Source organism: Bactrocera dorsalis, chromosome 1 (genome assembly GCF_023373825.1).
Source record: "Bactrocera dorsalis isolate Fly_Bdor chromosome 1, ASM2337382v1, whole genome shotgun sequence".
Taxonomy (NCBI): Eukaryota; Metazoa; Arthropoda; class Insecta; order Diptera; family Tephritidae; genus Bactrocera; species Bactrocera dorsalis.
Genome location: NC_064303.1, coordinates 91,533,658 through 91,551,697, shown reverse-complemented (window position 1 = coordinate 91,551,697; position 18,040 = coordinate 91,533,658). Strand labels below are relative to the sequence as shown.

Below are 18,040 nucleotides of genomic sequence, written 5' to 3'. Positions count from 1 at the left end.
TAACAGTAAGGCCTACGCACCGAAATGAACCTTAATGTATATAATATATATACTATATATGTTCATATACTGTCACCTCGGCAATATTCCTATCGGAACTTTTTAGCCATAATCCACGATTTGCATTGACAACTACAAATGTCGGGCTTAGCTGTAACTTAACGCTGATATTTCGAGATGACGGAACATTGTACTGAATTAAACGTAATCATCTTGATATTGACTTCAGTGGAAGAACCTATTATGAGTATAACTAGTTAATATAAGAGGGTATTCATCTCAAGTTGTTTACAGAGCCTAAAGAGTTTTGAACCAGCAATATTCTCTATTTCTTAAAAAAAATATGCAGCTGTTTATCCAGAGATATAGTTTATCATAATTTATTATATTTCATATCTGTATGTATATATAAATAAGTGTAAAATCTAAAAACACAATGTGTATGAAGCTTTCTTTTAGTCTTTTAAGTTAAAACAAGTGTAAACAATTATTTTAAATGCGCTGTGATGTATATAAGTAACTGTAATAAAATATATAGAATATGCAACAGGTGATGAGTATTATATTAAGGCATTTTGCAAGACTTGTAAATACATATTTTCTCAGAATTCATAAAATTAAATACGCGGAATACTAAATAATGCTTACATATATACTCTCATAAAGCTTTGACTGCAGCTACGCACATTTTTACTTAATTAAATATCAATAAAATACAACAAATTTAGATCTGCGTAGAAATCTTGGAGCATGACTCATATAACCCAGGCGCTGCGGTGAACCACACAGCGCACGAGTGCATTGCGGCATTTTAACAGCGGGAAGTCTTATACAAAATTCGTAAATAGTTTGCTAAAGCTTTAAACTTAAACTAAAAATCTCGCAAATTTACGCAACAGCCAACTTAAATGTACTGCTGCGAGTTTGGCACTAGATATGTATAACACTATTACTTTTAAGGCGCACACTACCTATTTGGCAGGGCTGGCAGGCTCCGAAATGGACAGTTTTTCAAACATCGGCACGGCGCCGGGATTTTTCAAAGCATTCACATCGATTACCTCAGCATCGGGATTTACGGCTAAATCGGAATTCTGCGCTGCTATGTCATTGACGGCAATGTCATTGGACAAATCCACCGGCACCGCATCATAGGCATCAATGTCGTTGCTCAAATCATTTTGTTCGTTGGAAGCGCGCGCCAAATCTGCCTTCAAGTCACCCCACTCCGAGTCGAAACCGGGACTCATCTCCACTTCGTCACCCTCCGCTTCGTCATCGGATGATGAGAGATCTTCACGATTCTTGTTGTTTGCATAATTTGCGTAACGTTTCTCATTTGGTTCGTTGTCAACTTCATCAATGCCAACGTCAGACGGCGCAGCCACAGCAGCATCTTCACCCAACCACTCAGCCGAATCATCAACAGATTTCGCCAGCTCAGTTACTTCATCGATTCCGGCTGTTTCACCACTAGCTGTTTCGTTAATATTTTCCTCATCCAATTCAGCACGCAAATCATCCGCAGTCTCAGTGGTTGTCTCGTTGGCGGCGGCGTCCACTTCAACGTTAGTTGCATCATCATCGGTTGCTACGGCTTCAGTTGCTGCTGCTTCTGCTGCTGCGGCATCATCATCAGTATTTGATGACTCATTTGGGCTGTTATTCGCTGCCGTTTCCTCATTATTTTCAATTGTAAGCGCTTCATCCTCAACAGCATCCTGTGTCGTTGGTGTTGCTGCTGTTGTTGTTGTTAGCTCTTCCACCGTAGTTGTAGTATTTTCGAGGTTTTCCATGCCGGCTTTTATCTCGCTGTTGTTAACAGACTTATTGGTTTCCGCTTCGATATTTCCGTCTATTTCAACTACCTCGGCGATTTCTTCTTCCGAACTCTGTTCAGCGCTTCCTTTGCTCGCTGCCACTTCAAGACTATTGTCTGTAACAAATGCAGCATTTAAGTTGGCGGCATTGTCCTCATTTGTTATTGGCAACATTGTGTCTTGTATGAGTTGCGCTAGTGGCTGGGGAACGGTGTTGAATGCGCAGTGCAGTCAAGAGTATTGTATGCCATGTGAGCGTGTGGTGCGGGTGGAAAGCGGGCGAGTGTTCAGCGCATTGATAGGTGGTGGTGACAATGCGGATTCAAGCAAACGGTTGATGTGCCAAAATGTGGGATTAAAGTTGAAATTATAGTTGGAATTTCGTTGGCAATGTGTGTGTGTGTGTGCATGAAACGATAAGAAAAGATTTTGGAAAATTCAATTAGTTTTAGGTAAGTTTTGGGTAAGTTTTAGGTTAACTTTAGGTTAGTCTCGGGGTACTTTTAGGTTAGCTTTAGGTTAGTCTCGGGTTCCTTTTAGGTTACTTTCAGGTTAGTTTTTGGTTAGTCTTTATGTATAGCTACCTTTAATGAAGTACAAATGCGTGTATGAAGAAGCTGTGAAAATTAGTTGGTTTAAAATAATACTCACGCAATGAAATTGAAATCGAGACTTAAACTAGTTAGCTTATTGTTTATGGTATAATACTTGAATGATTGCTAAACCAGCGCGACCACTCTTTATATATGGCCAACAAAACCGCAAATTCACTATTGATAAACAAAACCTACGCTCTACAAACATAAAAATTATTTACGCTCAGCGTAGCTCACCAGCAATCACTCTCAAACCTCAAATATACTACACACTCACATACACTTCTAACGCTGTCGTCTGAAAAAAACCGCTCTTAGCAGGTTTGAGTCATGAAACAACGCTTCAATCTTAGCGTGCTCTTAGTTGTTTTGTTATTGTTGTTAGCTATACTTGTAGTCACTTTGCACTCTCTATTATTGTTTCATCAAAATTTTTTGCGTAGCGCACTTAATACTCTTGGCATTACTCATTAAGATTCCGCTGCGTTGCCGTGAGTCACCTTCAACGACGCCGAATTACCATATTTCCTGAACAGTCAAGAATTTCAAAAATCCTACGCGCCAAGTACTAACCACAGTCGCGTCGTATAGTAACTTATGCCGTTGGCTGGTAGCTGTTAGCTGTCACCTTAGTATGACGTTTCAAGCGACAGATCACTTTACAAGTGCTTTGTCGCTATTATGCGGTACCCAGTAGGAAAAGTGTTTGGTTGTATTATATTATACAGTACTGATTTTGAAAAATATTTTGAGAAAACTCATGGCAGACATTTATACAATAGTTAGATGATTAAAATTTGTTTTTAGGAGAGAAATTTTTCAAAGGTACTTTAACTATCTAAACCTTAGTCCAAGTGGAGGTACCCATTTCAATCGTATTTTTTGACACGCGTGAGTCGTGTCAAGCTCTTATTCTATTTTTGTTCACTATCGTTTGGAATTTCATCATGGAAAGACGCCTGCGCTTCAATCAACTTATGATAAACATAACCGTCATTGGATAATATTCTGTTTCTTGCTCTTGAAAAACTCAAGAAAATCCGACGTTTTCGAGCTAATTTTTGTTCAACGATGAGACCCATTTCTTGCTCAATGAGTATGTAAGCAAACGAAATTGCTGCATTTGGGACAAAGAGTAATCTGAAGAGATTCAAGAGCTGTCATTCCATACAGAAGAAACAACGGTTTGGTGTGGATTGTGGGCCGCTGCTATCATCGGTTCATATTTCTTCAAAAATTATGCCGGTGAGAACGGTGGCGACCGTTATCGCCTCATGATAACATACTATTTGTTTCCGTAAATTGAAGCTCGTGATCTCGACGACATTTGATTTTAGCAAGACGGCGCGAATTCCCACACATTGCATCAATCAATGAATTTAATGTGAGAACATTTTGGTGAGCACAATTTTCGGCTGGTCGATTGACCACCAAAATCATGTGATATCACACCGTTTCACTCTGTGGGGACTTTTCAAGTAAGTCTAAAGTCTATGTAGACAATACCGCTTCGATTTATGCCTTGAAGCAAAACATCGTACGTGTCATTTGTCAGTTACCAATCGAAATACTCGAACGAGTCATCGAAAATTGGACTCAACGGATGGATCACCATGGACGTAGCTGCGGCCAAGATTTGAAAGAGATAATCTTCAAAAAATAAATGCCAAAGACATTTTCCACTGGGTAGGCATGCGTAATGCATATGGGTATATACTATGTATATATAAACAAAAATATTGACAAATTTATACGTACTATGTTCGTCTACGAGTAGGTGTGCTACAAGCGTGTTCACAAGCGTAGCTGCGAAGCTGAGAGCAATTTTAATTTTAGTTGCTTTTTCACCCATTTCTCGTTATAATTTCGTGGAATTATAAAAATATCGTTCTTTGTCAAATTAATCACCGGCATTTTTGGGACGTAGTAAGCATCACAACAAAAATAAAAGACAAATATTGATAATTTGCGGCTTGCGCAAAATAAAACGTGTGTAAAATTGCATGCGACTTCATTGCGAAAATAAAAAATATGAAGCTGGATAAACTTTAGACTAAGAAATACAGTAGAACTCCAATTATCCGAATTAATGGGGACCGGGACCTATTCGGATAATCAAATATTCGGATAATCGGATTTTTTTTTTTTAAATTGCCATTTAGAAATAAAAATCATAGTTTTTTAAACATCTCCGTCAATGTAAGCTGTTTTGCGGTCTTCAACCGTTTTCGGGCAGCCAGGTCACGCATTCGCTTGACGGTGAGCAGTTGCAAGTGGTCACACTCGGGCTGACGCTCCATCCACTTCAAAGCAGTCTCGAGGCCGGCAAATGCTTCACTAGCTGATGGTCCAGCGTCTACTTCAACATCAGCAGAAAGTTCTTCTTCCACTTCCACTTCAACATCTTCTCGCACACTTACAACAATTTCATCGTCATTGAGAATTTGAAAACCAGGGTCAGACGTGTCACAAGCCATTCTCTCTCCTACATTGTGATTCGGATAATCGGCGATTCGGATAGTCGGAGTTCGGATAATTGGAGTTCTACTGTATACACATTTTATGAAAAATAGCGGCACTATGTATAAGATGTTTTGTATTTTAAAAATGGCTATTTATTTTGGAAACTTTTCATTTTATGAGGCATGAACTATTTTTACGGTTTATCTCATTTGTGCTCTGTAAGCAGCAGCTTCTTCAGATGTAGTATTAACCTATCCAATATATACAATAGCAACTTTTTTAGCTTTGGAAGTTCTACTTGTCAGCGGGATCTAGTAACTTATGCTACTTGAATTTATATTATAGGGAACTCACTGGGGAATATTTTATTAGAAAGTCTTTCTTATAACCTTATTATTACTTTATTCGAACGGCCAACCGTTCCTGTTTAATTACGAGTATATTAAGTTGTTGATAGAATTTTCGACACTTTCTTCTTGGAAGTCAAGAATTTTTAAAAGAACTAAACCCATGGTACTATTTCTATTTCACTATATTTTATTTAGTTTAATCCAAAGAAATATTTAAGAAGCTTAGAGTAGCTTGTTAGTAATAGAACAAAGTTTGGTAATGAAAACCGAACTCTCGCTACCATATCTTTCTCTCCTCCCATCAGTTGTATTTGTATCATACTAGATTCAGATCCGCAGTAGATACAGCAATAACAATATCAATCTTTTAAAGTCGAAATGTCACGAATAATGACTAGAATCAATCAAAAATGACCTTACGATTGTAACGTTCTAAGAGAACTTGACTTATACAGGTCATTTCACATGGTCCGTCATATATTTCTCGTTATTGATATCTCGACTGTATCGATAGCGTCGAGATGATCTGCCTACTAAACGAGAAAAAGAAATACTAAAAAATAATTATCTCAACTAATCATAGACGAAATCTAACAAGGCGATATCGCCGATGTACTCGTCTACTGCGAAGTGGGTAGGTGACAATCACCGGCGTTCTTTAGAAAGTCAATATCTGAACAGAACAAAGTGAAAATACCTTTAAATCTTCCTCAAAAATGACACGATAAAAGTAATAATATGGCTATTTTTGTAAGCTGTTACTCAAAAATATTTCGTAGATAATCATCCTAAAATCTTAAAATATTACGCGAGAATAACCTCACCATGATGTTCCACAAGGCGAACGCACGAATCGTCGAGCGAATTATGGGTTAACCTAGATTATTTCTAAACACTGGGGCTACATTGACCAGGAACCACACCCACCTGGAACCGGCTGGGCATAAAACAATAGTTTTGCTCATAAACACCAGGCATGTGGAAGAACTAATACTGACCACCATAGTGAAGTTTGAGATTACTTTACAGCCACAACTGCAGTCACCTGGCGTACACATCAGGAAAAGCAATTACTCTATTAAGAAGCAAAAGTAAATAACTCACTAATAATGTATGCGGCCCAATATTAGTAAGGGTTCTAGACATCAAATACTATGCGAGAACAATAGCCAACACCATAGCCATGACAAAACTGAAACTTTTTCAACAGACTTGCATCCGTCAGTTCGAACAATTGAAGAAGCTCAAATTGTCTTGTCATTTCGACGAACTAATATTAACCGGTGATGTCGTGGAAGGGACTTGAGTTGGTTTTAGGTTTAGTGAAATCAATTTCGACGAAGATTTGAAGACGTGCTTTTCATGAGAAGTATTGGATAGGTTTCAACTGAGTTTGCTGCTTGACATTGAAGTCGCTGCAGAAGAAGTTCTCAAAACTTGGCCCGCATCGTTTTGTTCTATGAATTTTTTCAATTCATTACAAGAACTGACTTGACTGAACTATGATACTACAAGTAAACTACATAAAGACTACTATATTTAATATATTAATCTTCATGATTCACTGGTCTTTGTTCGTCGAGAGAGGACTTTACTTTTCAATTGCTCACTCAATTCAAATTAGCACCTGGTAGCAAGTGTGATTCTGCGTAGGATTTCTAGGTTGACGTTGTTATTTGTGCTGAGGCTGATAACAAGATAAACGGAATTATCGATGGCTTCAAAGTTTTGGCTGCCAACAGTGACGCGCTAACCAAGTCGCGAATGCGATGACTGTTACTGACCCGTACGCTTTTGTTCTTTATTCAGTCTGGAGAAAACAGAACTGACAGTGATATTGCTGAGGCCAATAATATCAATTTCATCAATCTTAGATTGTATCTTCCATATTTAGCTCCGAAGCACGTGTTATTTACTCCAGCTATTGATTGAAGAAGTCACACGATAGGAAATATCATTTTCTGAAACCTCAGTTGGAATAGAACGGCTCGGAAAGGTCCTTCCCGAACCTGATGAAGGTTTTGATATTGCTCAACGTTAGCTTACACAAACGTATTATATTTTGGAAGATATCCAGTTTCCGCCATAGCGGCATAGATGCAGTTCCTTTTCATGCTATCGAAGGCAGCTTTAAAATCGATGAAGAGGTGGAGTATGTCCATCATCCTTTCATGGATATTTTTAAAGATTTGGCTTACGGGGAAAATCTGTTGGTAGTAAATTTTCTAGGTCTAAAGCTACACTGATAAGGTTCAATAAGTTTGTTGGCAGTGAGCTTCAGTCTTTCACTCACTACGCTCGATAAAACCCTATATGCCATATTAAGGAACATTATCCAATGGTAGTTGGTGCAGATTTCGGGGTCCCCCTTTTTTTCTTTTCAATCTTCGAACATGCTTTCATTCGACCATACTACATCTTCCGAAAAAGTTCTTTCCCGCCATATTTGAAAAGCTCGGCCGGTAATCCATCGGCCCCCGCCACTTTGTTATTCTTCAGGCTGGTAATTGCTATTCGAACTTCATCATAGTCGCGCAATGGAACATCTATTCCATCGTCAGCGATTGGAGAATCGGGGTCGTCATCTCGAGATCGAACGAGATTCCAGTGCCGTTCAGCAGGCTGGAGAAGTGTTCCCTCCGCAATTTTAGTATGCTCTGTGCATCTCTTACTGGATCACCACTTTTGGACTTACAAAGGTGTGTTCTCTCCGGTAGTCGCTGCATCTTTTGATAGAATTTTCTAACATTACGCCAGTCAGCCAGCTGCTCTAGCTATTAAAATCACGCATTTTTCTCCTCTCTCTGCCTCTTTCTCTTTTTATATGCATATGCCTCTCATTTCGCTCTTAAACTCTCAGTATCTATCGCAAACCGCTCGTATTGTTGCCGATCGCAAAATTGCGGGGTAAGCTGTCCGCTTTCTCTTCACTGCTATGAGCCTGGTGACTATACTACTTTAATGAGGTATCCTCTCCATCTCTCTTGTTATGAATTCTTCTCTCAAAATACAAACAATAGCGAGCTGGAAAATGGCGAATCGATGACGGCTATTTACACGCTTCAAAGCGCCCATATTGATGCACCCTTTAGCGAGCCAAATGTTAATAATTCTTTCGTGGCCATGCAGCATACTGATTTATAGCAATGACATACAAAAGCCACAATACTAATAAAAATATGACTATGAAATGCTTTAATTATGAATGCAATTACAAATGACGTATTAAAAATTAATTACCATTTTTTCTATGCTAATAATGTCACCGGGAGCGCAGAAAAAATATTGCCAGCAATTAAATGGTCAAAAATTATTGTAAAAATTGCGCGATGCGATGAATTATTAAATTATCAAATGAAAATGTACTAAGTAAATGTGCAATTATCGCGCGAAGCATGAATGACACTCATTAAAACGAAATTAATTTGCAACCAAATGTCGCAAAAAACGAACAGCAACAACAACAAAATCGCGAAAATAAAATAAAGTACATAAAATGAAATTCTAAATTTTTCACCGCATATTCCAAATTACTGCGGCGTGGATTGTTAATTATACAAATATTTAAGAATTCTTTCACCTGTTTTTGCGCCAACTCATTCACGCACACACACATACACACACATATATGTATGTGCATACAAGCCTTCATTTGCTCAAAGAGTTATTTATGTCATTGGGTGTGTGTATGTATATAATCCAATCAGCAAGCAAATATGTGCTAACGGTACTTTCGCGCATACATAATAAACACATCACATTAATTTAATATTAACCGTTAATGTAGCAAAATAATATAGAATTTATAAATTTTTTGCCGCCAACCGGCGCTTTTAATGACATTAAATGTCACACGCGTCCACAGTTGGTTGTGAAAAGATTTGATTATTTACAACAAAAAATACTGATTTTTCCATGTTTGAATTTGCTCATTTGCATGAATAAATCACTGCTGAAATTAACGAATTTTTCTATGAAATAACACTTCAATTGAAATCTCGACATAGATGAAATTTTCAGCCTTTTCGCTAGCGTTTTTGCGCACACATAGTTATTTGCAGCAAATTTTGATTTGATTTTTTGCATTTGCTGACCTTTTGGCAGCATTTAAGGGATTCTGATGCGGACTCACAGCGCAGCAAACGCGCTCACCAAATCATTTTTATGTTTTACGCTGTCTGTGGCATGCAACACCTACATTTTTCACATTTTATCTAGCTGTATGGATTTGTTACCTAGACGCTGTTATGAGCAGTACACACCTATATATGTAAGTACATATAACTACATTAGGGTTGGTCGACAACTAACCGGGCGAAGACATGGGTTAAGCATAAGTTAGGTTAGGTAAATAGGCTGATTTCTTGTGAGGCAGCCAAAAATTCCAGTGTTGATGTTGTTATTGTTGTAGCATCAGAACTCTTCCGCGTTGACAGTCCTTGGCCGGATAAAAATTGCAGGTTCATTCCGGTTACGTAGACCCGACTGTTGTGAGAACGGCGAACTGTCTGCTTGAGGGGGATAGAGAATATTCCCGCGGTAAGGCATGCCTGTCGTAAAAGGCGACTAAAATCCCATTGTTCCCTGCGTGGTTGGGAAAAGAATATCCACGCGGTAAGGCATGCCTGTCGTAAGAGGCGATTAAAATCCAAATGCACTATGTCCGACATTCACGTGTCTGGTTTAATTGAATGTCGGCATGGTCAGAGATGTCAGAAAAGTGCTATATTGAAATGATATCATATTCTTTAAATGGGTTTGCGATTATATAACAAACGTGAAACATGAACATGAAATGATGTACAATACATCATACAGCCGGATCCTTAGGAATTCCTAGGAGTTCTTAGGGTCCCCGACTGGCAGTAGATCACAGGTAACACTGTGGTGTACAGGTCACACCAAAGACTAAAACATGGTACCACGGGGAGCAGTTTGCCCTTGGAGTTCGCTTCAATCTGCTCATTGGGTTCGGCCCTTTGGGGAGATTCGTGGTGGCTGTGGTTTAAACCTAAATGCAGGAAGGACTTTTGTCCAATGTGGAGTCGCATCGCGGCCGGGTGTCGGACCCAGAGTACGGCACAGGTGGCTAGGGTGTTCCATTGGTTTTCACCCGAACTGATTGGAACCAAGGTTTATGGAGCACTATGCTTTGGTTCTCTCATGGTATGGTGTTGTGCATGCACCTGTCCTTGGGGCGTTGATCGGCGCATTATACTGATCTACGTGTTTCTAGCAATAGAAAACACCGTGGATTTGAGCCTACAATGGCAGATACTCACGTTAAAACACATTGACAGTTGTCCGTTGTGATGTCAGAACTTCTAGACATAGATCAAATAGACCGTCGCATATCAACAAAATGCCCAGAGCTTGCCAAAAATTCATTGAGGCGGCTAAAATCAATTACAACTAATTGGCCGGCGTCATTTACATGCCATTTTCAGATCGCCGTCTTCATTAAAAGTGGAACAAGCACAATGCTTCAACCTAAGTCTGCAGAAAGCTGGACAGTAAACGAGAAAGTGCCTAGATATTTCCACCTCATCTCCCTCATTGCAACTTTGACAAAGTGCGTCTTACTCTACATCCCATCTTCAGTTCACCGGATTCGTTAAAAGTACATATGACAACCTAGATGCTTCAACCTAAGTCTGCAACTTTAACAAATTGGGTTCCTCTTCTACATCCCATTATTAGTTCGCTGGGTTCGCTAGAAGTATGACGTCTACTAGACAGCAAAAACTGGACAGTGGAGAAAGTATCTAGATATTTCCACCTTATCTCCATCATTGCAACTTTGACAAATTGCGTCCTTTCTCTACATTTCATCCTAAGTTTGCTGGATTCAATGGAAGTATGTCAACAGGGATGCTTCAACCTAGGTCTGACAGTGGATGGGAAAGTGTCTAGATATTTTCACCTTATCTTTGACAAATTATGTCCTTTCTCTACATCCGATCTTTAGTTTACAGCGTAACTTCCAATGTGATAGTGTCCACTTGGGACGCCATTATTGTGGCGATGAGAAGCTTAAGAGTTAGCAGTTCAGTGGACCTTCTACATTTCACTCTGTTCCCAAAGGCTTTCACAATCTCACAAGTGCTGGTGGCCGCCCAAGATTACTGAGCTCGCACAAGGCCCATAGATCCAGTGCTCGAATACTGAGATACCTTATGGAATCCGGGTACGGGCGTATTTGCTTAAAAGCTCATCGGCCCTACACTTTTCGAGGACTCCGCTGTGGCGAGGCAACCAGACAAGTTTAATATGGAAGTAATATATTGGTACTGCTAATGCGGTCATGCAGTCCTTGAATAGCTTTGAGCTCACAGTCAGCGAGTTCAAGGTCTGTATAGCAGCTCTGCTATCAGAGTGAATGCATACCTTCCTAACAGCAGCCGCATTTGGTATAAGTCCATATGCTGCTACTTTGATGGCTGTTTACTTCTGCCTGAAAGCCACTACAATGGTCGGGCAGTCTGAAATAAGAGTTGTTTTAAAGCTCTCAGTAGAAGACTCCGCTTCAGACTTCCCCTTATGCTTCGACCTAATCATGAAAAAACTCACTGGACCCTTTTTCTTGCGCGGCGCAATGGTCCAAGTTATCATGGTTGCAGTCGAAGTAAGCGAGGACTAAGAATGTCCCTCTCTGGAGACCCTTAATTTGTTCAGCTCCCCGGAGTCTGATAGCAACCTTTGCAGCAATACATCTGCATGCATTCGATAGGCTCACCCTAATATACACATATGTATTTGTGCTTGTGAATTTATGTCTATGTTTGTACTTGTCGCTGTGCGAAATGGACATTTCATATTTATGGCCATAAATATTAACTGTAGAGAAAACAACGCAGCAGATATTTTGCGCCAGCAGCCGTCATATTGAAACAATTTGCTTCTTTTGCCCAGCGAATGGCAATAAATTTCCAATACACAAGTGTTTAGGTGCGTATGTGTGGCAATCAAGCTCTTCCCTGAATCGTCGGTGCTGGGTCTCATAGGCATACACGAGCGCGCATGCATTTGCGGATATTCGCGGCGTTCAAAAGCTTGTATTTATACTATATATGTACATATGCACGCATATACTCGCTTATACAACTTAGTCGATACCGTTACACCTAGAGCTATGTTTTCAATTTCAGTAACAAATATGCTGTCATTAGGGGATTCATAAATTTGATTTGATTTTTTATAACGGCTGCCAAACGATGCATTCCATAAATATCGATATATAACCAGTTGCTACATAAATATTGTTATGTGTGGCTACACACACATGTGTACAGCTGTGGCCAATAAAGGTCTCAGAGCGCAATTTCGCGCCCACCTTTTCTTTTAAAATCTCTTTATTTCTAATAAATTAAAAAATAACAATTGACTAATGTTTTCCTTCAATAGCAATCAGACTCTAATACAATCGTCATTTTATGACAGTTAAAATTTTCTGTATTTTGAAACTGTTTGAAGCAGAAAATAGTAGACGGGAGATGAGTTCGTGTCGCTTCTATGAGAGAACTTTACTAAATAAGAATCCATAACTTAAACCTTCTAATGACAAGGGTACACATTTGGCAGTTCTCAGAGTAGCAGCTGTTCAAGAAATGTAAAATAGTGTAAGAAAAGCCCATTCGTAGAAAGTTTTTTTTCTGGGTTGCTGTGATTGTCAGTGACATCTGTGCCAAATGTCACATCACATTTCTCATCAGTCGCGTTTATTATACGCGTATCTTTCTGAGGTACATAAAGTCCATTCGCTATTTTTACAGTAAGTGAAATTATTCAACAAAAAAGCTTCATTGAATTTTGTGTGGGATATTTTGTGTACCGAAAAGTGTAAAATGTTGGAAAAGGCCTTCGGTGGTATATGTTTGATAAGTGTTTTTGATTGGTACAAATTAGTCAAAGAAGGTCGAGAACGCGTTGACGATGAACCACGTCCAGGACGACCAACTGATCAACTAATGATTAACTCGTCAATAAAATAAAGGAACTGGTGCTTGAGAATCGACGATTAACAGACAGAAGTCTTGGCATCGGTGGAATAACGGAAGATTCAGTGAATAGCATTTTGAAAGGTTATTAGGATCTAAGAAAAGGGAAAAGACGACTGATTCCAAAATCAATAATTTTGTTTTTCGCTACGCTCACTGAAGACTATTATTTACTTTAACAACTGTTTCAAGAAATGAAAATGGTAGCAATTCTTCATGAATCGGATTTCATATCGCATCCGGTCCAGGTCAGTGCCGGTGTCACTGATTTTGGAAATTCTGAATTAGTTACTATTATCTATCAAATGTTATTCCAAGCAAATAACCAGAGTATTTTGTGAGCTTAGGCCTGCCTCACATGTGCCCAAATTTGGTATAAAAAAACAATATCCCAGAACAAAGCTAAATATGTCTAATTATAGTCGTTATAGGGGTGCAAGGAGAATTTCTGAGTCGATACAAATTTTCTTAGGGTAATATTGTGATTTTTCTTGTGGCAACTCCAAGTTCCACGGTTTAAAAATGGTATTACGAGTTTCAATAGAAATGGAATACCCTCAAAACTTGCACTTTTCCACCTCTCCACCAAACATACACCTCATGTCCAAGAAATTAGCAACGTATTCACCAATATATATATTTTTAAATAAGGATTCACCAGTCATTGCGATATACAATTCATTCAATCACTTTTTTTCAGTACTAATATTACTCATACAACAAGGCATACCCAAACATCCTAATATATTTTTGTAATGTTACTCATACGACACGTGCAACGCAAAAGAATTTTCAGCAAAAAGTTACTTTTCGTTCTTCTAACTGTTTTGAGACTATCATAAATATTAGACAATACGCACTTAAAAGTATATTAAATCAGCCTTTTTTGGAAAAAAACTTTTAAAATGTCTGTATAACTGGAATTGGATTGATTTGAGATATAAAATTTGTATAAATTTTATGTCAACTTAGGAGCCTGTCTCCTTCTTATTAGTCCAAAAAATGTAATGCAGCCCCAACAATACTTGGCCTAAGCATCAAAACATAGGCGTAGGAACAGCTTTCCATATGGAAAAACGTACTTCCCGGCTCCATTAATTTTCGAAAAGCTGAATTCCAAAGCATTTGAGCTATTCTACATGTACAGTCCATTTAGCAAAGAAGTATCTAAATTTACCTACTAATAAAAATTCCTAAAATTTTCAGCAGTCTTCTCGCAAGCTCCAAGATTAGGAAGCTCTCTTGAAAGACAAAGTGAGGAATTTGAAGGAGATGAGGTATATATTTAACTTAAAGAATCTGGTATATTAGGTGCTCAGAGCAGGGACACACTATAACACTGCATTTCAGAAACTCCTCTAAATGGTCTTTTCAGGGATCTGGGTGGTAAGCGGATTAGCTAGACTGATGGACGTTAAGATGCTAGCGATGTGATCTTCACTAGTCTGAAACCCAAACAGTTAGGGTCTTTCGCGTGTGAATTGGTTAAGCAGCGAAAGCGTTTAACTGGGAATTAGGTTTAGCTTCTTGTGTTGCTGGGGCGAATCCGATAGAGAAAGGGTGCAGTGAGCCTTTTCACGGATGGCTTAAAGTAAAAACAGAGAGTAAGATGTGCAGTATTTTATCGGAAGCTCTACATTAACTTTACTTGCAGACTAGTAGACCACTGTAGCATCTCTTAAGAGGAGATAGCTGCTATTAGTGTAGTAGTAGATGTACTGCTCCGAAGTGCAGCTCAATGAGGTGTGCATTTACTTCAGTAGCCGAGCGGCTATATTAGCTTTGAGCTCGCTGACTGTGCGGACAGACCTTCAGTGAGCTCAATAAGCGCTGGTCAACAATCAGAACTTGTAAAACTAAGGATCCTTCTAGACCAGAGCGAACCGTTATAAGTCCTCCTAACTACTAGCTCTTACCTGGCCAGATTACAGAATGATAGGTGTTCAACTAGACACTGTCCAATAGGTTCAAACGCAGTGCTATTAAATATTTGACTGGATGCTCTTTAACAGTGTCGTGTGAAGAAACACGAGGCCTCTCATTACTTTCTCCTCTAATGCCCTTCTTTTGCCAAACTGACACATACTTATTGGTAGTGACGACTTTGATTATCAAACTCCTCAATTAGTAGACAGATATTACCAGAACATACCGCACTCAAACTACTTCGGCGATCTTTGGAGACCCTCTTTTTGGAGCTTATAAGTAGTACAAAGGGCAAATATCTATCCAGTCAAGATACGATGATTTCAACTTACCATCTAACCTAAACTTCTCTAAAAGCTTCGAATCTATTCATAAATCAACGCTATTTAAAAGAGTAGGTAATCAAAAATTTGAAGATTTCAAGAAAAGTCATCATGCAATTCTTATGAAGACGTTATTTTTGACTTAATGACTAGACCAGTGTATTTTTGGAACTTGCTAATATTAGTATACTACTCAATACTCACCACTTTGTTTTCGAAAACATTGTTTTAGAAATATTTACAGTTATGCGACTATTTACAGCTTACCTTTACCAAAATATGCCGAAACCAGATTTGTTATATTTATTAAGAGTTCAAACCTATGCATATATACAGCCATGTAAATATTTAGATATATTCTGTATTTTGTATATATGTTATTGTATGCCTTAAATTTATGTATATATATGTACATATGTATGCATATCAGCTAAGCCCGCGAGTATGCCTTAAATTAGTTTTCCAGCAAAAGCATATTTACAAGTTCGAAAATAATCGAAAATAACTTCAATACAAACAACTTTATTCATTTCAAAATAAAATCGTTTTCGTTTTTTTATGAAACTATACAAAGTTATATATTTTATTAAGTAGCTATATATATTTTAGAATATATAATACAAATATTAGTTGCGATAAAACTTTGTAGAATTCAATACAAGCATACATGTTAGTAATTGTTGTTGTTTTTATTGTATTTCAAAAACCATAAAAGCCACTAAATAATGCATTTAAAAAATTGTAGTTTTCGTAAATGCCTCTTTGAGATTTTGTCATATTCGATATATATATATGTTGTATATAAGTACATACATATAGAAATATATATTTTTTCACATATGTGTCAGCAAATATAGTCAAGCTAATGTAATGTAGATATGTTTAAGTATATCGAAAAAATAATGAAATTTATATATATAGTACAAAGCAGCGAAGAAAATCAAATTAGTTTCGGAATTTTACACTTGGCGAAAAGTTTAAATTGTTTGAAAATAGTAAAAACAAAATGAAAATATACAAAACTTTACAATGTTATTGCATTAATAGATTTATTTGCGTTAATTGCAAAGTTGCTCCAGCGCTTAATATTTTACCTCGGGATCGTCGATGTTGTGTTTGATCTCATTTTCATACGAGTTTTTCTCCAACGGTTCACGGCGTTCATCCGATTCGCTTTCGTCATTCTTTTTGTTTGGTGCGGATGTTACAGGATTTCCAGCCTTGGCGTCTGGTGTCTCGGCAACGTCTTCACCCGACTCAAGTGGGCGAATGTTGACCAAGCGCACCTTGAAGAGATTGTCAGCATCACCGTAAACGGTCTCATTGACTTCGATCTTATGACCATCGACAACCTAAAGTAGCGGTTAAAGCATTAGTTGTAAACTAAAAAGTTATACTTATGTAATTAACGGTACCTTTACAGTTGAAGTTGTATTGCCTTTCGAGGTGTCAAAAGCACCCAACTCGTCGGTTGATGGCCAAATTTGGCTGCTCAGGCGACGGAAAATATCTGCAAGAAGGAAAAAGCATATAATAAATCTTTTTTTAGTTAACGGTATTATACTATATAACCTATATATTAGCTAATTCAATTGGACGCTATTTTACTACATTGACTATTAGATAACCGAAGAAATTGCAGTAGGGAGGGTCTCCCATTCAAGGCTGTTTTGTTCTTTTCATTGGGGTGTTTTTTACGTGACGGGTCTCAAACCCAGCGCACAACACTGGAAAGGTATGTTTCGCATTTTCACTTTAGCTCACCTTCGAGTGCATAACCTTCACATTTAGATCAAATGACTGACCCATAGATGACGCTAGTAGAATTAAATCCATTTAAGTTTTAGTTAGACCTAACCTGAAAGAGGCGTGTGTATATAAGTACTTGACAGCCAGGAAAATCTAGCATCAAGGTTTGGTATGCTAAGTTATGACGTGGTGAAATGAATACCGAAGACTTTAAACGCTGTGGACCCCTAGAAGAGTTTGTTACCGAAGAAAATATCCAAAAAGTCTACAAAGTACTTTGGCATGGTCGTAAAGTGAAGTTGTTCGAAATAGCAGGCAGTCTAAAGTTATCAACTGAATGTGTATCATTCACGAATATTTGGGTAAGAGAAAGTCCTAAGCAAAGTGAGTACCGCACGAGCTCTCTTTTAACCAAAAACAAAGACGAGTTGATGATTCGGAGCAGCGTTTGGAGATGTTCAAGCGTATTAAGTCCGAATTTTGGCATCGATATGTGAAAATGGATCATACATGGCACCAAAATTTCACTCCGAAGTCCAATCGACTGTCATCCGAGCGGACGGTACATGCTTAACCCTCAAGAAAGCGTGGCAAAACTCAGCAGTCGGCTGACAAGGTAATGGCGTCTGTACTTTGGGATGCGTATGGAATATTTTTTATTGACTACCTTGAAAAAGAAAGGAAAGAAAGACTATTAAATAGTGTTATTAGATCGCTTGAAGGACGAAATCGCCAACACAAGGCAGTGAAAGCGAAGCCAGAAATCCATCAATTGGGCTTCGACTTGCTTCGACATGCTAAAGATCTGATCTGCAG

The 18,040-nt window shown here is 38.3% G+C and overlaps 1 protein-coding gene across 1 annotated transcript in view; it reads right to left on the bottom strand.

Moving 5' to 3' along the window:
• Window positions 1–399: 399 nt before the first annotated feature.
• Window positions 400–18,040, bottom strand: part of LOC105223799 (uncharacterized) — a 55,013-nt gene continuing 37,372 nt past the window's right edge. Inside the window, exons 4-6 of the mRNA XM_049454394.1 lie at window positions 16,891–16,985; window positions 16,561–16,827; window positions 400–2,021 (exon numbers count right to left, since the gene is read on the bottom strand). Coding sequence (XP_049310351.1) covers window positions 972–2,021; window positions 16,561–16,827; window positions 16,891–16,985 — 1,412 coding nt within the window. The 3' untranslated portion in view covers window positions 400–971. The remainder of the gene's footprint in view (window positions 2,022–16,560; window positions 16,828–16,890; window positions 16,986–18,040) is intronic.